At 41.8% G+C, this 27,363-nt stretch overlaps 1 protein-coding gene across 2 annotated transcripts in view; it reads right to left on the bottom strand.

Moving 5' to 3' along the window:
- Positions 1-13,328: 13,328 nt before the first annotated feature.
- Positions 13,329-27,363, bottom strand: part of atg10 (ATG10 autophagy related 10 homolog (S. cerevisiae)) — a 233,172-nt gene continuing 219,137 nt past the window's right edge. Inside the window, exons 8-9 of one of the 2 annotated variants that reach the window (XM_072281042.1) lie at positions 17,081-17,197; positions 13,329-14,210 (exon numbers count right to left, since the gene is read on the bottom strand). In XM_072281042.1, coding sequence (XP_072137143.1) covers positions 17,086-17,197 — 112 coding nt within the window. In that variant the 3' untranslated portion in view covers positions 13,329-14,210; positions 17,081-17,085. Of the gene's footprint in view, positions 14,211-17,063; positions 17,198-27,363 lie in introns of both variants that reach the window. The other variant, XM_072281040.1, reaches the window with a different exon arrangement.

Below are 27,363 nucleotides of genomic sequence, written 5' to 3'. Positions count from 1 at the left end.
AGCTTATGGGGTGTTAGCTTTCATAAGTCGAGGGATAGAGTTTAAGAGTCGCGGGGTAATGATGCAGCTCTATAAAACTCTGGTTAGGCCACACTTGGAGTACTGTTTCCAGTTCTGGTCACCTCACTATAGGAAGGATGTGGAAGCATTGGAAAGGGTACAGAGGAAATTTACCAGAATGCTGCCTGGTTTAGAGAGTATGGATTATGATCAGAGATTAAGGGAGCTAGGGCTTTACGCTTTGGAGAGAAGGAGGATGAGGGGAGACATGATAGAGGTGTACAAGATAATAAGAGGAATAGATAGAGTGGATAGCCAGTGCATCTTCCCCAGGGCACCACTGTTCAATACAAGAGGACATGGCTTTAAGGTAAGGGGTGGAAAGTTCAAGGGGGATATTAGAGGAAGGTTTTTTACTCAGAGAGTGGTTGGCGCGTGGAATACACTGCCTGAGTCAGTGGTGGAGGCAGATACACTAGTGAAGTTTAAGAGACTACTAGACAGGTATATGGAGGAATTTAAGTTGGGGGCTTAAATGGGAGGCAGGGTTTGAGGGTCGGCACAACATTGCGGGCTGAAGGGCCTGTACTGTGCTGTACTATTCTATGGTTTCTATGAAGAAGGAATCTGATAGGTGAGGAGAATGGACCATTGGAGAAAGAGAAGGAGGAGGAGACCCGGGGGAAGTAATAGGCAGGTGAGAAGAGGTCAGTGGGGAATGGGGGGGGGGGGTGAATTGTGTTAGAGTGAGTTTTTGGGTAGATGATTCATTTACACTTAAATGACTCTGGCCACCAGCCTTCTGTTTGACAAAGTACTGTGGATTGAGTTCACAACAATGCATTTCCTAAAAACTGTGATTATCGGAATACTAGCCAGATGCCGTGGATGGAAGTGTGAAGTTCACAGGTAGTTTCAAAGACAGCCTTATCCATACTTTATAAATATTAATTGTCCTCTATGTTAGCACGTAAAATACCAAATAAATGTATTGTAGATTTGACTTGCACTCCTAAAGGCTGTGAGTACCAACCCGGACATGTTGGCGTCAGGAGGAAAGGATAAAGTCAGAAGGTGTGATGTTTTGTATGTAGCTTCAAAAGGAAGCATTGTCTATGCATTATCTATAACTTGGTAAATAGCGATTGCCCTTTGTGTTTAGCATATAAATATTGAGCCCACATTGGGCTAGCAGACCTTTCCACCGAAAGCGTCTCTGTCCGTATGATGCCTGCTGTACCTTGTTGTGTCGAATAAAGAAGCTGCTTTGTATCTACCAGTGACTCTGTCTCTCCGATGATTTCATCCACCCCACAACAGATTGGTTATCGGAGGAAGGAATGGATATTGATTCCATCAGGTTGGAGGTTATCCAAATGGAATATAAGGTGTTGCTCCTGCACCCTGAAGGTGATCTCAAGAGGAGGCCATGGATTGTCACATCGGAATGGGAATGGGAATTGGAATTAAAAGGTCTGGCTACTGAGAAGTCCCACTTGTGGCAGATGGTGTGGAGGTGCTCGATGAAGTGGTCCTCAATTTATGATAGGTCTCATCAATGTAGAGGAGGCTGCTTCAGGAGCACCAGACACAATAGATGACCCCAGCAGATCTGAAAGTGAAATGTTGCCTCAACTGGAAGGACTGTTTGGGAATCTGAATGGAGATTGGGAGGTGGTGGATGGGCAGGTGTAGCACTGCAGGGATAAATATCGGGAGGGACAAATGGACAAGGGAATTGCGGAAGGAGTGATCCCTGTGGAAGGCGGGGTGGGGGTAAAGACATGTTTAGTGGTAGGGTCCCTTAGGAATAGTGGAAGTTTCAGAGGATAATGTGTTGGATGTGGATGCTGATAGGGTGGTAGTTAAGGACAAGAGGAACTCTATCACTGTTAAGGCGGTGGAAAGATGGGATGAGTGCTGATGTATGGGAAATGAAGGAGGTGCGGGTGAGGGCAGCATCAATAGTGGAGGGAGGGAAACCCCGTTCTTTGAAGGAGGAGAACATCTCTTATGTCCTGGAATGGAAAGCCACGTCCTGGGAACAGGTGCAGTGGAGGCGAAGAAATTGAGAAAAGGGAACAGCATTTTTACAGGAGATAGGGTGGGAAGGGGTATAATTCAGATAACCATTGGAATCAGAATTTTGAGGCTGTGCCTTCTGTTTCTAAGCTCTCCCACTTTTGGAAACATCTTCTGCACATCCACTCTGTCTAGGTGTAGATCTAGCAGTAGATGTGTATGGTTCATTGTAAAAAAGAGTCATGATGTTCTACAGCATGGAAACAGGCCCTTTGAATATTTCTCAACAAAGATGTCCTATGTCTGTAGACCCGTTTCCCTGTTTTTGCCCCATATCCCTCTACCTTTCTGATCATGTACCTACCTAAAGGATTTCAAAACATTATAATTGTACCTGTTCCTACCACTTCCTCTGAGAGCTCATTCCACACGCTTGTGTGGAAAAAGTTACCCCTCGGGTCCCTTTTACATCTTTCCCCTCTCAGCCTGAATCTCTGTCCTCCAGTTTTAGACTTTAGAAGGTTGAGAAAATACATATGTTTTGAAAAGCACTCTTATCACAGGGTTTAAAAATAGAAGTATTGACTCCAAAACAAGAAGGTATAAAACACTAATTCAGCCGATGTCATGTTGCGGTGTCACACTTCAGCAAGATCTATCGGGAAGGTGGTAAAGGCCGGTACGCGTGTATTAGGGACATGTAGCAAACTCTTAGATAAGTACATGGATAAAGGAAAAATGGAGGGCTATATAGGAGGGAAGAGTTAGATTGACCTTGGGATAGGTTGAAAGGTTGGCACAACACTATGGACTGAAAGCTCACTATTTGGCTGTAATGTTTTATGTGTTATGTTTTGTAGCTCCAGAAACTAACTGAAAGAAAAAAACACCAGAGCCGCAGGATATTTCTGTACTTACTTTTTCTTTAGTGAGGCAGTGATATGGTGGTGTCTGTCATTCATGTACTTCTTACATATAACCTGTTATGAGTTATGTAATCAAATAATGAATCCTTAATCAAACAATATATTTACAGTATTACTCAAATATTCCTGAAATATTAAAAACACCTCACTCCTCCCTGCTTAGCTATAATCTCCAACTCATATATAGTAGTTGTACGCTATATAATACAGTACAACTATATAGAAATACACAGCAAAGTGAATTTTTAAATTGTGCCATTCAGGCTTAAAGATTTAATCGCTGTGGAGGATTTCTTTCCCTTGTGGGATAACACATTTCCTGATGAGGGGAGGGGTTACTTTGCTTGGCAGGTAAGTCTTGTGGCTGAGAATGGAGGAGGTTGTAGGAGTTAACTCCGGGACTGCAGAAAGAGGTTCTGGCAGCCCTGGGTACCTTTCTTCTCTAACAATTGACAGAGCAATTGACTCTGCTCTCCTCAACTGACTGATCAATGCGTTGTCTCCAGATGACATCAGACACCACCTCCACCGTGTAGGAGAGTTAATCCCCAGTTCTGTCTTTAATCGTTCTGAATTCCCACTTTCGATCGCCTCTGCAGTTCCTCGCCAGGACTGCTTGTCCAGGAGTGAAACATCAAACCTTGTTGTTTGAGTAGCCCACAATTTGTCCTGCATACTCCTTCTGAGCTTGGGCTTGGGGAGATCCAAGCGTGAATGCAAGGGACGACCCAGGAACTGGTGAGCTGTTGGTTGTGGAGTGTGCTGCATTATGAGGAAATTGGCAAGCTTCTGATTCTGTATTAGTGTACTGTGTTCTATTGACATTGCTTGCAGTGCATTCTTTAGACTTTGGGCAAACCTTTCTGCCAAGCCGTTTATAGCTTTGTCGATGTACATTGTCGATGTAATATATTTCCATTCATTTTCAGGAATGACTGAAACTGTTCTGCAACAAATTGTGGCCTAATGTCACTGACTAAGTGTTCTGGAACAGCAGTCCTTGAGAAGAGGCTTCTCAACACATCAACAATATGTGAAGCTGTAGTGGAGGCTATTGGTCACACTTCTGACCACTCTGTAGCTGGACCCACTACAACCAAGAAATTTGTGTCCCTGAATGGTCTGACAAAATCCACATGAATCCTCTGCCAGGGGAGTGCAGGCCGTTACCCGGGTTGGAGAAGTGCTGCCCTTAGCATCTTCTGGATGTGTTGCTGTCCTGGTGAGTGCACAGCAAGCTCTTCAATCTGCTGATATATCATAGACCACCAGACAAGGCTTCGAGCCAATGCTTTCATTTTGACCAGTCCTTGATGAGTGGCATGTAGCTCCTCCAAAACTTTAGCTCTCAGTTTGAATGGTAGAACAACCCTCAAGCCCCAGAAAACGCAACCCCTGTCAGGGCAAGTTCATCCTTGCTCTGATAAAAATGGGAGAACTGGAATCCCTACTGAACATCTCAGCCATTTTGAGTTGCCATGTAGGTCAGGTAGTGTGGAGTCTTTTCTGGTTTCCCTTTGGATCATCTCTGCTGTAACAGGGAGACTTTCAATTTGAATACTTCAAGAGGAGCGTCCTCATTTGTAAATTTTTCAGGTATTTCCTTTTTCAAGAGTAAACGGGGCAACCAATGATTAGTTGTCTTCTTGAATTTGATCTTCTATTTATGTGCTCCAAGAAACAGAGTCCACCTCAGCATTCGTGCTGCTGCTATTAGTGGAACATTTTCCTTTGCAGTGGCAAGGGAACATGATGCAAAGGCTACGGGGTGCTCACTTCCATCACTCATAAAATGTGACATGGCTGCACTTATACTATAAGGCGAGTCCTCACAGGCAAGCATTGATGAACAATGTCGATTTTAATGTGTGAACACAGTGTCTGATGTCACCATTTCCTTTGTCTTTTGGAAAGCTACCCCGCATTGCTTGGTTGATTGCCATTTCTTTCCGATCTGTAGTCTTGAGTTCAAGGGGTGCAGCACAGTAGCCAGGTTTGGCAGGAACCTGTTATACTGACTTATTTACTGCCTGTTATGCCAATGGTGTGACCACAGTAAGTGATGCTTGGTTTGAAGAATTCACATTGTTTTGTCGTGCTCTGACTTGATAACATTCAAATGTTTTTTAACACTGGCTTGAGATTTTGGAGATATTCCTTGTCATCCTTACTGGTAACAATGATGTCATTCAGGTAACACTGTGCCTGAACAGCCTTGCAGCACCTGGTCCCCAGTTTTCTGCCAAATTTCAGGTGTAGGTGCTACTCTAAGAATAAGGATATTATAGCAATAAAGCCCTTTGTCAGTGGTTATGGTGAGAAATACTTTGGACTCTTCTTCCATCTCCAGCTGTAGGTAGGCCACAACTACTGTATGTCTTCTTAGCTGAAGTGTTTCCCTCCAGAAAACTTTTCAAAGATATCCTGTATCCTGGGCAGAGGGCATTGATCTACTTTCAATACTGGGTTGATGGTGACTGTAAAATCACCACAGATCCTGATAGACCCATTCTTTTTGGCTACTGGGACCACTGGCATTGCCCATGGGGTCCAGTCTACCTTGGCAAGATTTGCTTCAGCCTCCATGCAATCTAACTCACTGGGTACTCTATCACAGATGGTATAAGGAACCAGACGGGCTTTATAAAATTTTGGTGTGGCATTTAACCCTTGATATATTTGAGTTTTCCAATGCCATCCTTGAACACTGTTGTGGTATTATCCAGTATCTCTCCTAATTCACTTCCAGTTGATTCTGTTACAAGGGGATGTGGCATACCAATGGTGGGTGGATCTCCAATCAAGTCGCAGTTACTTCAGCCAATCCTGGCCCCACAATGCTAGCCCTCCTATTTTTACCACATACAAGTCCAATATGGCTCTTTGGTTGCTGTATCTCACTGATACAAATGGCATTACTGCAGGAGTTATCTTTTCTCTAGTATAAGTTCTCGGTTGGATACCTGCAGGCTTCAGTTCAGTATCTTTGAAATGCCATTCAAACTCATTTGGTGGAATCACTGAAACAGCCGAGCAAGTGTCCAATTCCATTTTAATTAATTTGCCGTTCACTTCTGGTGTAAGCCATTTCGCTTGTCTCTTGTTAATTTTCACATTGTAAATCCTCAGCTACCCAGTCCTGTATCACTCTTATCATTATCATATTTTTCAACAGCATGCAGATTATTTCACTTTTTATCTTTTGCTCTTCCCTGTGCAGTCTTTGTACAGTATGTGTCCCATTTTGTGGCATTTTCTGCAAGTGTCGTCTTTAGGCTCGCATTGGTCTGGTGTATATGAGCTCTTGCCACAATGGTAGCACAATTTGTTCAGCCAAGCAGGTTTCTGTTTAGACATTGTAATTTTGTTCACACTTACTTTCATTCCTGACTGCAAATGGCATTTTTGGCCATTGTTTCCATTAATACAACAATTTCAATTGCTCTTTTAAATGTGAGTTGTGCTTCAGTTAGGAACAATTTTTAAATGTCTCCTTGTAAGATCCCACAAACTAAATGATCTCTCAGGGTATCATTAAGCCCATCACTGAACTGACAATGCTCAACAATTTCTTCAATTCAACCATATAAGCTGAAATGTACTCCCCTTCCTCATGATTCTGTTTTTGGAAGCTAAAGTGCTCTGCAATCAACAATGATTTCAGTTCTAGATGTCCCTGCATTATGTTCACAATATCAGTAAAGCTCATTTCAGCTGTGTTGGTTGGAGCAGTTTAACTTCTAAGCAAACTGTATGCTTTTCCACCTTTTCCACTCAGCAAAACTGGCCCTCATTTTAAACTGACCTATTTTATTTGCTTCAAAATACCTCTCAATTCATTCGGTATAAATCATCCAGTTATCTGTTGTACAATCGAGCACATCTATCTTTCTGATGCAGCCAGCTCTTACGGCTTTTTTTAAAATTTATGATTATTATCATCTAGTACTCACAGTTTATGAACCGAAGAATTTCATCCATTTTCTGTCTATTTTTTAAAAATCAAACATCTCTCTCCCCTTCCAAAGAAAAACAAATATGCTGCACTTTTTAAAAAAATTGAATTTCTCTCTCCCCTTCTGGAGAGAAAAAAACCTGGTGCTCTTCAACAGATAGGTAGTCATCTCTAGTTTATTTTAAAACTACCTCGTTGCCGCTATTGTGTTTTGTAGTTCCAGAAACTGATTGAAAGAAAAAAACACCAGAGCTGTGAGATACTTGTGAACTTAGTTTTTCTTTAGTGAGGCACTTGCATACAACACGGTGGCGTAATGACGTATGCCATTCACATACTTCTTACATATAACCTGTAATGAATTCTGTAAACAAAGAATGCTTAATCAGACAATATATTACCAGTTTTACTCAAATATTAATTATTAAACACACTACACTGTGTTCTAAAGGCTTCAGAGAAGGTGTGGTAGAAGATTCCAGAGATGATGCAGTAAATTATGTGGATAGCCAGGACAAGCTGGAATAGTTCTCCTTGGGGCAGAGGAATTTACAAAGCAATCAGATCAAGGTATATAAAATAATTAGGTTCTAAACAGAACAAATAGAGTGTGATGCCATCCTCCACGGCAAATGTATTAAGAAATGGGACCATCGAATGAAGGCAACTGACAAAATAGCCAAAAGTGACCTAAGAGAAAAAAAATACACTTAGTCTCTGTGTAGGGATAGGAATGGAAGCAGATTTAACTTTAAGTTTTCAATAGGAAGCTGGATAAGTATCTGAAAGGAAAGAATTTGCAGGACTACCAGGTAATGACAATGAGTGGAATTAAGTGGAATGATTTTTCTTTGAACTTGTAGAGAATTGAAGGGCAGATAACCTCCTTTAGTACTGTAACTTTCTGTAATTCTGTGACAGATTTATTTAAGTTTTAATCTGTTCTACAAAATAGAACATAGAACATAAAACAGTACAGCACATGAACAGGTTCATCGGCCCACAATGTTGTGCCGAACCATTTAAAGTAACAAGATATTTTAATATTTTATTCCATCCTTAATGGCTTAACATGAAACATAACGCAGTAAAACATCCAAGAGAACTACAGTCTTGTTGTAGCGTTTGAAGATTTGCATGCCTCAAAGACCTGGAGAGCTATGTTGGCTGGAGTCAGAGGCTTGTGCTTTGGCTCTTGTGGTGTCACTCATGCCAAACAGATCAAGGAGTGGAGGCTAGACTAAGCGTGGTCTACTAGTTTGGGGATTCAGCTCAGGGCTAACAACATTGACTGCTCAAAAAACAATTGTTACAGAAATAGCAATGAAGAATCCTTCTACACAGAGAGATGGAGGATCTTCATTGCTCCCCTGAATGCCAGCAGCAAAAAGTAAGTAGCAAAAATATTAATCATATTTAAAAATGATCAGCTATCTCCAAACTCAAACCAACATGTACTAATTAGTAATCAATATACAGGCAAGGTTTAAAAAGCCACGTTCAATGTAAGTTAAATTTTATTTTATGTATTCTATCTGAAAAATATGGTAAATGGCAGTTTAAATACTGTCTGTTTATTGTGATGCTTGCTTTATTGACAATCGGTAGATTACTAAGGAGCCATGAGAATTGCAGCTTCACGAACGTAATTCAAAGTATCATAAATAATGCTAACAGCCTGATAAAACCATGCCATAGTTAATATCCATTAAAATTTTGCATTCATATTTATTGCATTAGATTTCTGATTTGAAGACATTCCTAAACCAATCGATGCGTCCTATTTGTTCGTGACCCTAATGGACTCCTTGTGCACATTCTGTACAGAGGAACATCTTCTTCCCCTCTGCTATTTGATTTCTAAATGGACATTGGACCCATGAACACTACCTCACTACTTGTTTATTCCTATTTTTGCACTACTTATTTAAGTTAACTGTTTTATATATATATATAGTAATTCAGTTTCATTTTTCAACTATCATTTATTGTATTGTACTGTTGCCTCAAAGACCACAATTTCACAATATATGCTGGTGATATTAAACCTGATTCTGATCTGCTATTTCCTGTAACCTCAGTATATGCCTTGGGCAAGTACTGAAATGCTTCAGAGACACAAGAGACAACAGACGCTGGAATCTGGAGCAACAAATGCACTTCTGGAGGAATGCAGCAGGCCCAGCATCATCTGTGGGCAGAAGAAATTCAGAATCAGTTTTATTTTGTCCTGATGAAAGGTCTGGGCCCAAAAAATTGACTCTTTATTCACTTGCATAGACGTTGCCTGACCTGCTGAGGTCCTCCAGCATTTTGTGTGTGTTGCTCTGGATTTCCAGCACCTGCTGAATCTCCTGTACAGTAGTCAGGTTTACTATCACTGACATACTCCATGAAATGTGTTGTTCTGTGGCAGAAGCACAGTGCAAGGAATAAAAATTACTTTAAGTTACAATAAAGAGTGCAAAAAAATGAAAAGCGAGGGAGTGGTTATGGACCATTCAGAAATCTGATGGCAGATGGGAAAATGTAGAGTCTTCAGGCTCCTGTACCTCCTCCCTGATGGTGGTAATGAGAAAAGGGCAGGTCCATGAAGTTGTGGGGTAAAAACCTTGATTCAAAACGTCGACAATTTCTTTTCTCCTACAGATGCTGCTTGACCTGCTGCGTTCCTCCGGCAGATTGTGTTTTGCTGCTGCATTCCTTTGCCGGGGCCGGGGTCGAAGCACTCGGCAGAGATGGTGCTTGGTGTCGGAGAGCTAGTCGGAGGCTCGAAGTTTTCGGACGGACTCGGAGTCGGACTGTGGTCGGGTGCTTCCAGGATGCTGCATCGGCAAGTTTGTGGCGTTGGAAGCTCATGGCAGGAAGAGTTTTCTTCCTTCAACTGCCTGCATGAGATGATGGGACTTCCGAGAGACTTTTGAGATTTTGCACTCTGAGAATTCTGCACTCTATTTCCCAGCTCAGGAATTCTCCAGGATGCAATCGCCGCCTTCTGAAACATTGCAGAGTTCATCGAAGCCCTGAACTCCAGGACACAAGGACACCACACCACAGCAATAGGCAGAGGGAACACAGGAACCTGCGAGGATTCCAGGCTTACCCAAAGTACAGATACCCAGAGCTGTCCTGGGTTGGAGGCCCACCTGTGGAAGGGGAGAGTAACAAAGATCCACCAGATTTATTCCTGGGTTGAGAGGACATGGGGTGAATATTCTTCAGACTTTAGAATACTGAGCAATAATTTCATTGAAATATACAACATTCATAAAAGGCAGAATCAGGCATGGCATTTCACTTTGCAAGGTTGTCTAGGATCAGCAGTCACGTTGTTGAAATAAGTAATTGACAATTCAACACAGAGATAAGAAACTTCACTGAGATATTAGGATATGTTTGGAATTTTCTATCCAAGAGGGCTATGGAGAAGTTGTGGAAGAGTTGTCTCTCCACAGCCCTCTTGGATAGAGAATATAGAAACTAAAAGATTTTCAGTTATCAGGGGATATGGAGGTAAAATAACAGCCACAAGTGGCAGAGAGAAGCAGGACCTTCTTGCTTTTGTTTCTTAACATTCAGGTGTACAGAATTTATAACTTGGCCACCAAGCAGTAAAATAATGAGTTCTAACATCACACACGTGCATGCAGTATTTAATTGTCCTGCAAAATGGTCCAGATTTTCAGCTTTAAAGTGAAATTTTTTGAAATGATCTAATTACACATTGTTCTGTAAAACCTACTGAAGGTGTGGTGTTCTCCTTCATGACAGGTTGCTTTAAGCGCAGACTGTGTCTCAAAGTCTTGCAAAACATACTGAGGGCTATAATATGTCTGAGTGAAAGGGTACAGTAATATTCCACTGACATGTGCTGTGCAAAATGGAGAAGGGTGAGTTACCTCTTTAACTTCACATGTTGAGCTGTGTATGTGTGTGTGTGAAGAGCAACCCAACATACTCCATCACTGTACGGTACGGAAACTGCACTGCGGCAAACAGGAAGACTACAATGGGTAGCAAAACTGCTCAACTCATCACTGATACCAGCCTACCCATCCTCAAGGACAATGTACAGAAAGCTGCTTGCAAAAGACCAGCAATATCATAAAGGATCCTACCCACGCTCCTAATGGACTGTTTGTCTTACTCCCATCATGGAAGAGGCTACGCAGCATCCACACCAGGACCACTAGACTCAGTTACTTCCCTTGAGCCGTGAGGCTGATCAAAACCACATACACATCACCTCACATCACTTTACATACAATCGGTCTATGTAGATAACAGTTACTTGTACATTGTATTTTAGAGGGTTGCTTTATATTTATATTGCCTGTTGCCGGGGCCAGGGTCGAAGCGCTCGGCAGAGATGGTGCTCAGTGTCAGAGAGCTGGTTGGAGGCTCGAAGTTTTCGGAGGACTCGGAGTCGGACTGTGGTCGGGTGCTTCCAGGATGCTGCATCGGCAAGTTTGCTGCGCTGGAAGCTCATGGCAGGGAGAGTTTTCTTCCTTCAACCGTCTGCGTGAGATGATGGGACTTTCGAGAGACTTTTGAGATTTTTTTTTACTGTGCCCGTGGTCTGTTCTATCAAATTACGGTATTGCTTGCACTGTTGTACCTATATGTTATAATTCTGTGGTTTTTGTCAGTTTTTTTAGTCTTGGTTTGTCTTGTGTTTCTGTGATATCATTCTGGAGGAACAAATTGTATCATTTCTTAATGCATGCATTACTAAATGACAGTAAAAGAGGGCTGCGTGTCCTCATAATCTAATCTAATCTAATTTATTGTGTTTTTTGTCATTTTTTTATTGTGCTCTTTAATTTATTGTGTTTTAATGCTGCATCGAATCCGGAGTAACAATGATTGCATTCTGCTTTATTGTTTGTGTAATGAAGAATGACAATAAACAATCTTGATTGTGTGTGTGTGTGGGTGTGTGGGTGGGTGGGTGGGTGGGGGTGTGTGTGTGTGTGTGGGTGTAGGTTAATGAACTAGCAAGGTGTTTGCTTATCATCTTCTTGAACTCTTAAGGAGCTAAAGGATTGCTGTTTAGTTGCCTCATTTCAAGATTGGAAGTCTGCAGACTCACTCAATTAGGTTGCCCGTTGTCACATGTGTAAACTGTACTCACAGTAGCTGATAAGCTCCACTCACCAAAATTATATTCAATATGGACTTAGCATTTGCCTGTCACTGCTATATACACAGGCTGTCCCTGATTTATATTTCTCTAAAATATATGCAGCCTTTCCAAACTCATCTGCTAAATCTTCTGGGGTCCTTTGGAAAATGACTGAATAAAGGTACAAAAGAACTATCATCCAGAATTTTAAACTTGTGTGCATTTTAATTTAAAAAATCTGGTTCAAGCAGAAGATTGGTGGTTTTCAAAAATAATTTACTGTTTTATTTTACAATTCAAATTGCATTTGTTGTGCAGCAATCCAAGGCTGTGTTCTAATGCATAATGTAGCAAATTTACATGCTGGCATTTATGTATTTATGTACATTTTATTCTACATCTGTACTTCTAACCTTTTTTTTTATAATTCTTTATTTAGTATAATGGTTGAATGTTGCTTATCATTGCAAACTGTGCCAACACCACAGCATTTTCCTAATAGAGGTACATATACGTGGCAGATAAAGTTGATCCTTTGTTCTACTGCGAGTGCTCGCCAGAAAATGAATCTCAGGATAGTATTTGGGGACATATATGTACGTTGATGATAAATATCTCTGGGCGTGGCCTGAAAGATGGGCGCCTTCGGGACGTGGCCCTGCGCCCAGCGGATGAACCGATTCCTCGCCGGTGTCACCAACTGAATCACTGCGGGAGATCAGAACATCGAGAAAGCAGTGTGTGCTGTTGTTGTCAAGATAAGCGATGCTGCAGACGGTAACATTGAAACAGCCAGCTGTTGGTCCCCCTCTCGCAGTGGCAGGAGCGAGACCCCTCTCTCCCTTGTTGGGGGGGGGGGAGAGAGAGAGCCTGTAACATGTTGAACTGTTGGGGTGAACGGTGGCTTTTGATGGACTTAGATCATGGTCTCTTTGGAGGCTTGCCACACTTTGCATGGTGGATGGTGGGGGAGGGGTGGGATCTTTGAGGTTCTAACATTTTCCTATCATTCAGTCTTTGGGGGGGGTTTTCTTCTGTTTTATGGGTGTCTGCGGAGAATAAGAATTTCAGGTTGTATAGTGTGTACGTTCTCTGATATTAAGTGGAACCACTGAAATATACTTTAATCCTTGATTATTATCATAATCAAGTTACTAAAACAAATGGAAAAGCAATGAATTGAAAATATAAAATGTAGATGGACAATTTATTATTGGCTGAGTGCTACAAAAAATAAGAGCATTGTAGCATGCTATGTTGCTGGCAGAATGCGTGTGGAAGCACTTACGGGCTTCCTTCAGCACATCCTTGGGTGTGTTGGTTATTAGTGCAAATGATGCATTTCACTGTATGCTTCGATATGCATGTGATAAATAAACAACACAAACACAAGGAGGTTCTCCCACAAATAAAACATTAATATAGCTAATTTATGAACAGGAATTTCCAGAGGTATCTTAAATTGACCTGAAGAGGGCTCCATTGTATTTTCAGTCTGATTTCTGCTGTTCAGAAACCACTTTTAGAATACCTTATTTTCATTTATGTCCTCTGCACAGTATGTGTTAACATTAAGTCAGATTTACAGGCACTGTGACTGTCAAAAAATACAGAAAATTTAAACTGCATTAAAAACAAAACGTTTTCATCCAAGTGTTTGAACCATCGCAAAAGCTATTTGGAGAAGAGAGGGGTTTTAAAGGAACTTGTTATCATTCGCTGACAATTAGAGCACATCATTTGTTAGAAAAAAAGAGATTTCCTCCTTTCCTGCATCGATCTAATTTTTGTTTAATTTTAGTTTCATAGTACATCCAGATTTTCTCATAATTTTCAGTAGACAATGTACATTTCTCTTTTGGCAATAAATGCATTACACTGCAATTCAGTACACATACCAGATTAACTTGCACTACCACATTGCTTAAACAAAATATCTTGAAGAACACAGATTCTTTTGTTAACAATTTAAAACAATACAGTATCACCGGGTCAAAGTTTTCTTCAGTAAACAGATTAATTACAGAGTGATGGATCTCACACAGCATTGATGGCACACACAGGCAGCTGCTCATATGGTCTTGGATAAGGATGGTTGTTTTTCTACTCAGAATTCCATGATGACTATGTTCTCAGCAATAAACTGACTGGATTTTTAAAAATGTATTTGCTCCAAGAATTTCTTAGAGAGAGAGAGAGAGAGAAAGATCATCTTTTTTTTCCAGTGTTGAATAATTTTGTCAAAACCATAGCATATACCTTAATCTCATACCTATTCTCCTTCATTAGAAGGAGACAGTGACCCAAGCTCTTTAATTTGCCTGTCTTTGCCCCTTAGCTGTACCACCCATGAAACAAGCCAGACAAAAAAAGATGAAAATTACTGGAACTGACTCCCTGTACAAAAAAAATTGAACAGAAATATGAACAGAAGATGTTTTAAAGACCTTGGCAGCATCTGAATAAAGGAAAACAGAACAACAGACCTTAGGTATAATCTCAGTTTTTCCTTCCACGGATGCTGCCTGACCTGCTGAGTGTTTCCAGCGTTTTTAGTCTTTATTTCAGATCTGTAGCAGCTGTCATTTTTTTTATTTTTCACCCAAGCCTGAGGAATTTATGTTCAGTCAAGGCTGTCAGCTACAGTTGCTTTTGTGTAATCAGTTATGTTACAGCACAATAAAATGAATATTCAACCCCCTCAATGCAGCACCAAGACCTGGTGCAAGTTAAAATGCATATTTTAGTAACACAGAGTTATGCACGGCAATTTAATACACCAGCTTTTATGGCAACCATGCACGGTTCTGTACATAACTGCAAGGGGTTTCCCTGGATGGGTGCCACTAAACCTGGGATTCCAATGTGTGCACACAAGTCCCAAAACTGCTGGCGGTTGTTTGTCAGCAGTTTTGCAGACCAGCAGTGCAGCAGAGAGCTGCGGCTTGGTTAGTTCCGGTGATGGAACAGCCAACCCATTCACTTCAACAGGGAGCGAGAGCAATGGGGAGCCAAGCCAAGTTTCAGTTAATTCACCTGGGCTGTTAATTTATATGTTGTAATTGTTTTTAAGTGTTTTATTTTTAAATTACGTTTATATAATTTGATAGCTGTACTTTATCTATTATTTTTGGAGTGATTTGATTACCAACAACATTTAATACTTTAGAACACAGAACAGTACAGGGCCTTCAGCCCACGATGTGCTGACCTTTTAACCTACTCTAAGATCAATCTAACCCTTCCTTCCCACGTCACCCTCCATTTTTCTTTCATCTCTGTGCATATAAGAGTCTTTTAATTGTCCCTAATGTATCTGTCTCTACGCCACTCCGGGCAGTAAGTTCCACGCACCCACCACTCTCTGTGCAAAAGAGCCAACCTCCGGCATCCTCCCTATATTTTCCTCTAATCTCCTATAAATTAGGCCCCCTCATTTTAGCATGCCCCATTGTATGCTTTGATAGCTTGGATAGAGGTCCAAACGAGGGGAGGAAACATAGCAAGTATGAATCATTTTCCTGTACTCTCATGATTAAGGACCGTACTGGCACCACCACTCCCACTGTCAGCCGACAGGCTCTGCACACAGAACCCTGTCACCAACGGATCCGACTTCACGAGAATGTCGCCCTCAGATAATCAGGACAAGCTAATTATAGAATTTTAACAGCGGGGACAATGCAATATCCCAGCCATTATTAACAATGCATCGTGAATAATCTGTTTATATTTAATCAGAAAATACTTACTTTGAATGATTGGTCTGGCAAAATTAAAAACACTTAACATCTTGTTAACTTTTTATCAATGTGAACTCTACTTACATAAAGTATCATAGAATAGGTTCTTCACCTTCCAATCTACCTCCTTCTGATCTTGTCTAGCTGCCTTCCGCATTGATATTGTTTTACCTTGTTCTACCTCAACACACTTCTGTAATGAATATATCTGTATGAACACTACAACTGTATGAAAAGCCTTTCACTGTGTCTCGGTACGTGTGACAATAATTCCTTCAGTAATCTACCACCTTCCATGTTTGAAACACAGCATTAAAATTGCACGGAGAATGCCAGTGGCCGACAATGTTAATTTCTATCCCCAGTCCCGTTCCGAACATGTCCTCCAAGGTCCATGCTGTCCTCTTCTGCCACAAGGCTACTTTCAGGTTGGAGGATCAACACCTCATATTCCACCTAGATAACTTTCAACCTGACGGCATGAACAGTGATTTCTACCTGCAGTAAATCTTTAAATCTCTTTTTTTTCTTTTCACCTCCACCTACTCTCTTCTTTCATTCCGCACTTGGTCTCTTCTCACCTGCCTATCACCTCCCCTGGTGCCCATCCTTCTTCCCTTTCTCCTATAGTCCACTCTCCACCTCTACCAGATTGCTTCGTCTCCAGCCCTTTACCTTTCCCACCCACCTGGCTTCACCTATCACCTTCCAGCTATCCTTCTTCCCTTCACCCCACCTTTTTATGCTGACGTCTTCCCCCTTCCTTTCCAGTCCTGGCCTGAAACACAGACTGTTTATTCATGTTCAGACATGCTGTCTCACCTGCTGAGTTCCTCAAGCAGTTTTTGTGTGTTGCTGTTAATAGTTGGAAACAGTGCTGTGTATTTTTGGAGAGGAACAAACAGCTGATGTTTCAGGCTAAGACCCTTCACTGATCTCTTTATTCCCCTCCAGGGACGCCGCCTGACCTGCTGAGTTCCTCCAGCATTTTGTGCGTTCAGGATTTCGAGCATCTGCAGGATCTCTAGTGCTTATTGTTGTGTATTTGGCTTTATTGTGCTTCAATTCCAACATTTACTTTAATTCATTTATTTAGAGATACAATGAGCCCATGTGCCCAGTTACGCCCATGTGCCCAGTTACACCCACGTGATCAATAAGCCTACAAACCCGTTCATCTTTGGAAGGTGGAAGGAAATGGAGCATCCAGATGAAACCCATGCAATCACTGGGAGAACGTACAAACTCCTTACTGATAGTGGTGGTAAAAAAAAAGAACCCGGTGTACAAACCTGATTTCAACACGTACCCTGTTCAGTTTGGGTCAGGAATGCCCTGGGACATGGCTGTGGCATAACTCAATGGCAAGTCGAGTCCCACTACTGGCCCCATCATACTCAGCCAACTTGTGATGTAATTTACATTCCTGAACAAAAGACAGAGCAATTCAATGTGCATTGTCTTCCAAAAACACAAGAGATATACCGTATGCGTTATCAGTGACTACAATTTTAAAATATTTTTGCTCTCTTTCACAGCCGATTTAAACAAGACCGTGTGCCACACCAAAAATATATGTTTTTCATTACCACGTCAAACTACTACGAATAAACTAGACGCTTTCAAAGACATTTATAATGAATTACAAAGGGATTGCCTGCAAGGCAGCATGCCTTGTTCAGCCTAAAGTGTTCTGAATCTGGTTGTCAGTAACTCTGAAATGTGTTTCCAATCAGCAGAAACCAGTCACATTTTTAGACGTCTAAAATGCAGAGTTTCAGTTCTAAAATGCTTCTTCTTTCGTTACATTTTTTTCTCCTTACTCACCAGCACTCTCCACCCCCCCACCCCTTTCCTGAAGAGGTTGGCTCCTGGCTAAGATATGCCTCATTGGGTATGGCTACTTTCCACTGTCTTGCTCAGATGACCATTTTTCATGTCCACAGGGCTTGCGAGGAGCTGGGGGTGGTGGTGGGGGGGGGGAGATGGGGCGATGGGGCAGCTTTAGCTAAACCTATTCTGTCCCTTACCACCACCCTGACACCATCATCTAAAACTTTGACAAACTTCTATAGATGCGTGGTGCAGAAAACCCTGACTGGCTGCATCATGGAAATCAAAGCTCATGAAGGGAAAAGCCTGCAAAAAGTTGTGGACACATCCCTGCCCATCACTGGAGAAACCATTGAGCACATCGAGTACCCCCACATGGAGTACTGCCACATGAAAGCAACATCCATCATCAAGGACCCACATCATCCAGGCCATGCTCTCTTCTTGCTGCTACCATTAGGCAGGAGGTACAGGAACCTTGGGTCCCACACGAGCATGTTCAGGAATAGTTATTACCCTTCAACCATCAGGGTCCTGAACTGGTGTAGATAACTTCCTTCTATACTGAACTGGTTCCACAACCCATGGCCTCTCTTTCAAGGGCTCTGCAAGTTAAGTTCTCTGTATTATATTGTTCATTTATTTATTATTTGTTTGTATTCGCACCGTTTGTCTTCTTTTGTACATCGGTTGTTTGTCTTTGTGTGTAGTTATTTCATTAGTTCAGTTGTATTTCTTTGTATCTACTGTGAATGCCTGCGAGGAAATGAATGCTAGGGTAGCATGGAGGCCCTGGTGGCATAGCGGTTAGTGCAACACTATTTCAGCTCTGGGCATCAGAGTGCAGAGTTCAATTCTGACACTGTCCGAAAGAAATTAACCGCGTGGCTTTCCTCTGGGTGCTCCAGTTTCCTCCCACAGTCCAAAGATTGTACCGGTTAGTAGGTTAACTGATCATTGTAAATTGCACTGTGATTAGGCTAGGGTTAAATAGGTGGGTTGCTGGGCATGCATATAGTTGGGCTGAAAGGGCCTGTTTCGCACAGTGTCTCTAAATAAATAAAAGTGAATACAGCGATATACACGTATATTGATAATAAAATTACTTTGAATTTTGAACTGGGACTGCTGAATAGTTATCAAGTCAACGTCAAAGTTAACTTATTATCAAAGTACATATACAACAGTATTTTCTTCTAAGCATTGACAGGAAAATAGAGAAGAGGAGAAGATGGCGGCACGACGCAGTGCGCGCGGCCACTCAAGTGATGAATATCTGTTATCTGTCAAGTAGGGTGTCGTGCACAATCCTGATTTGATGGAGACGGACGTGAGAGCACGGAGGAACATCTGGTGAAACTTCTGAAATGCCTGTTTCGCTGCCGCTGCTACTGTGTGATCCGAAGTCTCCGGAGGGGAAGGCCCCGAGTCCTCGGCTTTGCTAGTTGCTCGGTGGCCGGGGCGGGGTTGAAGCGCTCGGCAGAGATGGTGCTCGGTGCTCGGTGTCGGAGGGCTGGTCGGAGGCTCGAAGTTTTCAGATGGACTCAGAGTCTGCTGTGGCCGGGTGCTTCCAGGATGCTGCATCGGCAAGTTTGCGGCGCTGGAGGTTCATGGCAGGGAGAGTTTCTCCCTTCTACTGTCTGCGTGAGATGTTGGGGCTATCGGGACTGAGACTTTTTTTTACCGTGCCCATGGTCTGCTCTTATCAAATTACGGTATTGCTTTGCACTGTTGTAACTGTTATAATTATGAGGTTTATGTCAGTTTTAGTCTTGGTCTGTCCTGTGTTTCTGTGATATCATACTGGAGGAACATTGTATCATTTTTTAATCCATGCATTTCTAAATGACAATAAACGAGGACTGACTGTCCTCATAAACTAATCTAAAAAAAATCTAAAAAAAAGAAATAAAATAGAATTTATGAAAAACTATAGATAAACAAAGAGTAACAAACAACCAACGTGCAAAAGGAGACAAATTCAAGATTCAAGATTGCTTAGTGTCATTTCCAGTACACAAATGTAAGGAGAACAAAATAATTGTTATTGTGGATCTGATGCAGCACAAAAAAAATGTAAAAGATAAAGAACTCGATAATAATAATTAAAAAAGACACTGAATAAATATGAATACATAAGATGGCTTGTATACACAGATTGATTGTGAATCTGGGCTGTACATAGAACATAGAATAGTACAGCACAGTACAGGCCCTTCAGCCCATATTGTTGTGCCAACCCTCAAACCCTGCTTCCCAAATAACCCCCCACCTTAAATTCCTCCATATACCTGTCTGGTAGTCTCTTAAATTTCACCAGTGTATCTGCCTCCACCACTGACTCAGGCAGTGTATTCCATGCACCAACCACTCAATGAGTAAAAAACCTTCCTCTAATATCCCCCTTGAACTTCCCACCCCTTACTTTAAAGCCATGTTCCCTTGTATTGAGCAGTGGTGCCCTGGGGAAGAGGTGCTAGCTATCCACTCTATCTATTCCTATTAATATCTTGTATACCTCTATCATGTCTCCTCTCATCCTCCTTCTCTCCAAAGAGTAAAGCCCTAGCTCCCTTAATCTCTGATCATAATCCATACTCATCTAAACCAGGCAGCATCCTGGTAAATCTTCTCTGTACCCTTTCCAATGCTTCCACATCCTTCCCATAGTGAGGCGACCAGAACTGGATACAGTACTCCAAGTGTGACCTAACCAGAGTTTTATAGAGCTGCATCATTACCTCGCGACTCTTAAATTCTATCCCTTGACTTATGAAAGCCAACACCCCATAAGCTTTCTTAACTACCCTATCTACCTGTGAGGCAATTTTCAGGGATCTGTGGACATGTACTCCTAGATCCCTCTGCTCCTCCACACTACCAAGTATCCTGCCATTTACTTTGTACTCTGCCTTGGAGTTTGTCCTTCCAAAGTGTACCACCTCACACTTCTCCGGGTTGAACTCCATCTGCCACTTCTCAGCCAACTTCTGCATCCTATCAATGTCTCTCTGCAATCTTTGACAATTCTCTACACTATCTACAACACCACCAACCTTTGTGTCGTCTGCAAACTTGCCAACCCACCCTTCTACCCCAACATCCAGGTCATTAATAAAAATCACGAAAAGTAGAGGTCCCAGAACAGATCCTTGTGGGACACCACTAGTCACAATCCTCCAATCTGAATGTACTCCCTCCACCACAACCCTCTGCCTTCTGCAGGCAAGCCAATTCTGAATCCACCTGGCCAAACTTCACTGGATCCCATGCCTTCTGACTTTCTGAATAAGCCTACCACGTGGAACATTGTCAAATGCCTTACTAAAATCCATATAGATCACATCCACTGCACTACTCTCATCTATATGCCTGGTCACCTCCTCAAAGAACTCTGTCAGGCTTGTTAGACATGATCTGCCCTTCACAAAGCCATGCTGGCTGTCCCTAATCAAACCATGATTCTCTAAATGCCCAGAGATCCTATCTCTAAGAATCTTTTTCAACAGCTTTCCCACCACAGACGTAAGGCTCACTGGTCTATAATTACCCGGACTATCCCTACTACCTTTTTTGAACAAGGGGACAATATTCGCCTCCCTCCAATCCTCCGGTACCATTCCCGTGGACAACGAGGACATAAAGATCCTAGCCAGAGGCTCAGCAATCTCTTCTCTCGCCTCGTGGAGCAGCCTGAGGAATATTCCATCAGCCCGGAGACTTATCCGTCCTAATGTATTTTAATAACTCCAACACCTCCTCTCCCTTAATATTAACATGCTCCAGAACATCAACTTCACTCATATTGTCCTCACCATCATCAAGTTCCCTCTCAATGGTGAATACTGAAGAGAAGTATTCATTGAGGACCTCGCTCACCTCCACAGCCTCCAGGCACATCTTCCCACCTTTATCTCTAATCGGTCCTACCTTCACTTCTGTCATCCTTTTGTTCTTCACATAATTGAAGAGTGCCTTGGGGTTTTCCTTTACCCTACTCGCCAAGGCCTTCTCATGTCCCCTTCTTGCTCTTCTCAGCTCCTTTCTTGCTTCCCTATATTCCTCAATAGACCCATCTGATCCTTGCTTCCTAATTCTCATGAGGTGAGATATCTCATATCTCACGACATACCGCATGAGGTGACTGATGGGAAATAATGGTGGTGGGATTAGAGGTGGAGATGTTGATCAGCCTTTCTGCTTGGGGAAAGTAACTGGTTTTGAGTCTGGTGGTCCTGTTGTGGCTGCTATGTAGTCTCCTCCCTGACGGGAAGGGTAGAACCCTTCATGATTTTACTGGCCCTTTCCAGCATCTTTCTGTATATACAGTATGTCCTTGAGGGCAGAGAGTCTGGTGCCAGTGATGTGTTGGGCAGTTCTGACTACCTGTTGTACAGCCTTCCTGTCCACCAAGGTGCAGTTTCCGTGCCAAGCAGTGATAATAAGGTAAGTATCCATGTTTTCTGGGTGTGTCAGGCCCAGATGCACAACAGATGTTGTGGAGTTGTTCTGTCGATAAGCAAATTGGTGAATGTCCAGTGCTGGCAGGAATGGAATTTTATTATGCCAATAAAATTAAATAACACTGAGACTAACAAGCTTAGCTTTTAACCTTTTAACCCAGGAACACTGGTGGACAAATACAGCAATTTCTGCTGTGGCTGAGTTTAACTACTTCAGCAAATCTAAACACCCACCAATTTATAATTTGTCAGTTCCTCGGTGAATAAGCTTGAAGAATATTTAAGGGAAATCCCAATTAGGTTTCTAAACTTTCCACTAACTAATAAGTCCTATACATCCAAGACAAACATTGGTTTTTCACTGAGCTGAGTGAACAGAGCCACCACACCAAGGATTGTAGGGATTGCTTCCTGAAAACCCTTACATTTCAGATTCAGATTTACATTTACTTACCACGTGTACAGTGAAATACGCTGTTTGTACTGACAACTAACATACCTAAAACATTTTCAACTTTTAAAAATGGATTGCATTCAGAATCAGATTTAGGCTTTTTATCATTGACATGCTGTATGTTGTGAAATTTGTTGTTTAAATTATAATAAAACTAAATAATGTTTATATTATATATACACACACACACAAATAATTAAGTAGTGTAAAATGGGAGCAAAAGCATATTTAAAAGTGCAAAGTTATAGCGTTCTAAATGTCTGCCACAGAAGTCCAATATTTTTTCCAAGTAACTCCAAACTGACTAGTGTATCAAAAACAATATTTGTATATCTGGAGTAATCTGAAAATAAACTAGAGTAATCCCATGAAAAAGCACCTCCTCTTGGATACAACTTGATGCCTCAGGAATGATGGGAAACTACTGGCCCTCTGAAATCACTGACAGCAGATGATCCGCACAAGTGGATCTCAGCATGTTTATACCACCTCCGCAGGCAAGAAAATCCACAACTCTCTTTCCTCACAATATGACCAAGGTTGAAAAACTTTTCTTTATCGGGGGGCGGGGGGTGAATGTGTGGAATTCGTTGCTATAAATGGCTGTGGAGGCCAAGTCATTGGGTATACATAGTGTAGTGGCTAGTGTGACACTATTACAGCTCGGGGCATTCCAGAGTTTGGAGTTCGATTCTCTTGCCATCCTGCAAAGGGTCTGTACGTCCTCCCCGTGGAATGCGTGTGTTTTCCCCAGGTGCTCTGGTTTCCTCCTGCAGTCCATAGGCCTACTAGGTAGGTTAATTAGGCATTGTAAACAGTCCCGTGATTAGGTTAGGGTGAATCGGGTTTGTTGGGGGTTGCTGGGGTGCAGTGGCTCGAGGGGCCAAAGGGCCCACTCAGTACTGTGTCACAAATAAATAATTACATGTAAAGCAGAGACTGATAAAGGATGTCCTTTTAGAACAGAAATGAGGAGGAAAATCTTCAGCCAGAGGGTGGTGAATCTGTGGAATTCATTGCCACAGACAGCTGCGGAGGCCAAGTCATTGGGCTTTGGGTATATATGTTAAAGTGGGTGAACGGTTTTGTTTCTAAAATAATGGATGCAAATCGGTCATTGATCCCATCAGGTGCTGTTGAATTGGTCTTCCATAACTGGCTGACGTGCCAAAAGACAATTTTAACATGATAATTTCTACAGCAGTTAGTGATTTTAATGGCACCATTTTGAGCTATACAGATGAGCAGGTGAGAAAGAGGATACAAAGATTGGTGGAGGGGCAGGTAGTGTTGAGGAAGCAGAGAGTCTGCAGGAGGACTTAGACAGAGGAGGAAACTGGGCAAAGAAGTGGCAGATGGAATATAGTGTAGGGAAGTGTATGACCATACACTTTCGTAGAAGGAACAAAGGCATAGTCTATTTTTTAAATGGAGAGAAGACTCAGCAAGGAGAGGTGCAAAGGGACTTGAGAGTCTCATGCAGGACTCCCTAAGGGCTAACTTGCAGATTGAGTCAGTGGTAAGGAAGGCAAATGCAACGTTACCATTCATTTCAAGAGGCATAAATATAAAAGCAAGAATGTAAAGCTGAAGTTTTATAAGGCTTTGGTTAGACCACACTTGGAGTACTGTGAACGGCTTTGGGCTCCTTATGTAAGAAAGGCTGTGCTGGCTTTGTGCTGGGCAAACTCAGAGGTTCATGAGAATGGTCCTTGGAATAAAAGGGTCAAAGCTTGAGGAGTGTTTAGTGGCTCTGGATCTGTACTCACCAGAGTTTAGATGAACGAGGGACATTTCTTCAATTTGCCTTTAATTTAATTTTATTATTATGGACCCTCACCGTGCCATCCTCTCATTACTGTCATCAGCAAAGAGAACGTAGAACAGTACAGCCCGTTTTGTCCGTGATGTTGCTCCAAACTTCTAACCGACTCTAAGATAGATCTCATCCTTCCTTTCTACATACCCCACCAGTTTTGTTTCACCCATGAGTCTCTGTCCTTAACGTATTTGCCTCTACCACCACCCCTGGCAGAGCACCCACCACTCTCTGTGTAAAAAATTTACCTCTGACAACCACTCACCCCCATACTTTCCTCCAATCACCTTAAAATTATGCCCCATTGAATTAACCATTTCCAGCCTTGGAAAAAGTCTCTGGTTGTCCATTCGATCTGCGCATCTTCTTTTACACCTCTGTCAAGTCACCTCAACAACCTTCTTTGCTACCAATAAACAAGAAAGCAGGCAGAAAGATTTAGCATTTTTGTTCATCTTCTGCACCATTTTGGGGAATTTTTGTAATCTAGAACTGGGCTACCTCTTCCTTGATATTACTGTTTTGTGGCTTTAAACACCTAGCAGGTTTAAATCCAATTACATTGCTGAGGAAGATGGACAATTGGGGATTTTGCGTGATCACAATCAGAGAGAAAAATGCATTTGTAGTGATAAATTATGAGCTTCATGTAGGAACTGACAGTACACAATTGGACAGGTGTTTGAGTACAAACATTTCAAATCAAATCAAACTACATTTAATTATCATTCAAACCATTCATAGGTGCAGATGAACGAGACTGTGTTCCTCTGGGGACAACGTACAAAACATTCAAGAGAGCAAGCAAACTTCAAAATAGCAAGCAACAATCAAAATAGCGCGCAAGGAAGCATATTCACTTGAAAAAACATATATATAGTCCAATACCCTGACTGACAATGTCTGGCAATCGTCTCAAATTATGTTTGTGGGTTTCTAACCTATTCAAGATACATTGATTCATGCTTTATCTTCATATACTAATAATCTGCAGCATCATTTCAGAGACTGGTTAACACTATAGGCAGTATTATTTCGCTCTGCAATGTCTTTTCACATTGTATAGTTTAAAACTGATAAAACTCCACCAACGTGGAAACTTTCTAAATTTCAGTCTAAGGCTAGCTATGTAGGATATATTTTTAAAAAACTTTCTCTATACTGCATCTGATTGAAGTATATCTGCTATTCTTATGAACAATCCATTTTCCCAACACAGAATTCCAATTGGGAGATCAATATTTCAGATCCATTATTTAAGCAAGTGATTTAAAACTGGTCCTTTACTCTGTTTATGTATTTAGTTAGAGATACAAAGCAGAACAGGTCCTTCCACCCAACAAGCTCCACTGACCGGCAACCCACCTATTTACCACTAGCCCTATTAACCCACTAACTGGAATGCCTTTGGAATCTGGGATGAAACCGGAGCACCCAGAGGAAACCCATGCACTCCTGGATAGAAAGTACAAACTCCTTACCGACAGTGCCAGGATTGAACTCCAAATTCCAGAACACCCTGAGCTGTACTAGGGTCACGCTAACCGCTAAACTGGCACAGCGCCCCAATCTAGTGCCAAAACTAAAAGAAGGATGTAATTTCACTTGGCAATTTTCCATTAGTATTTTTCATTATACATTTGGGTCCAGGGAAGATTTAAAGAGATAAGTTTATAATGATGGTTCAGGTCCCATTGCAACCATCACTGACCACTAAACTTTCTTTAACTGAAGACTATATTTATTCCATTAAGTAATTGCTACATTTGTGACCGGTAATTTACTGTTGTAAATTTTTTGTTACTTTTCCACAATATAATCACTCACTTTCAGAAGTACCTGTTTCTGTATGACCTCTACCGAGTTCAATAAACAAATTAAAACACTACCGGCTAATTTTCCTAATTGATCTTTCTTCCAAAAGTAACTGAAAATGTTAACATCCAAAAGATCTAACTATCTAACATTTTCAAAATAATCATATATGACACTAATATGATAAAAGTTATCTACCAAATTGTTGGGTTTATTAAAGTTTTTGCCTTAAGGCCGGAGTTTCTTTTAAAAATTCTTGACTTGGATTTTTCTCTTTTTCCAGGATCCTGACTTTGAAATAAAACTGGATTTTATAGTTTGAGGATTCTTGTTTCCCATTCCCTTGTGTTATTCTTTCATTCAATATGTGCCGTGCTGTATGAGGTGGGTGATCATTGTCTTTCCATGACCATAATTGTTCTTGGCAAATTTTTTCTACAGAAGTGGTTAGCCATTGCCTTCTGGGCAGTGTCTTTACAAGTTGGGAGACCCCAGCCATTATCAAACTCTTCAGAGATTGTCTGTGGTCCATTAATCAGGACTCGTGATAGGCACCACCTGCTCTCATGGCTTCAATGTAACCCTGATCCTGTAGGTGGTACACCTTGTCCAAGGGTGACCTGCAGGCCAGTGGAGGGAAGGAGCACCTTACACCTCCTTTGGCAGAGACACATCTTCAGCCTGTCACCCATCTTGTGCTATTAGATGCTCTAATATATTCTTCCATCTACTCCCCAATGGCTTTCTTCAATTAATTAGTGAACGTATTTTAAATGCAATATTGAGATCTGACATTTGGAATCAGTTTTTGAGAGAGAGAGGGTATGATGACAGGTATTACTAAGAGAATAAGGCTGCAGTAACTATGCACCTATTGTTGTTCTGTTAACTTTACATGTGGCCAAGTGGTTAAGGCATTGGACTAGCGACCCGAAGGTTATGAGTTCGAGCCCCAGCTGAGGGAACGTGTTGTGTCCTTGAGCAAGGCACTTAATCTGCGACGACACTGGTGCCAAGCTGTATGGGTCCTAATGCCCTTCCCTTGGACAACATTGGTGTCGTGGAGAGGGGAGACTTGCAGCATGGGCAACTGCTGGTCTTCCATACAACCTTGCCCAGGCCTGCGCCCTGGAAAGTGAAGACTTTCCAGGAGCAGATCCATGGTCTTGCATGACTAACGGATGCCTAAAAAAAACTTTACTAAACAT

Source organism: Mobula birostris, chromosome 17 (assembly GCF_030028105.1).
Source record: "Mobula birostris isolate sMobBir1 chromosome 17, sMobBir1.hap1, whole genome shotgun sequence".
In the NCBI taxonomy this organism is placed as follows: Eukaryota; Metazoa; Chordata; class Chondrichthyes; order Myliobatiformes; family Myliobatidae; genus Mobula; species Mobula birostris.
The sequence above is the reverse complement of the archived record's forward strand: the minus strand, read 5'-3'. Positions and strand labels throughout refer to the sequence as shown.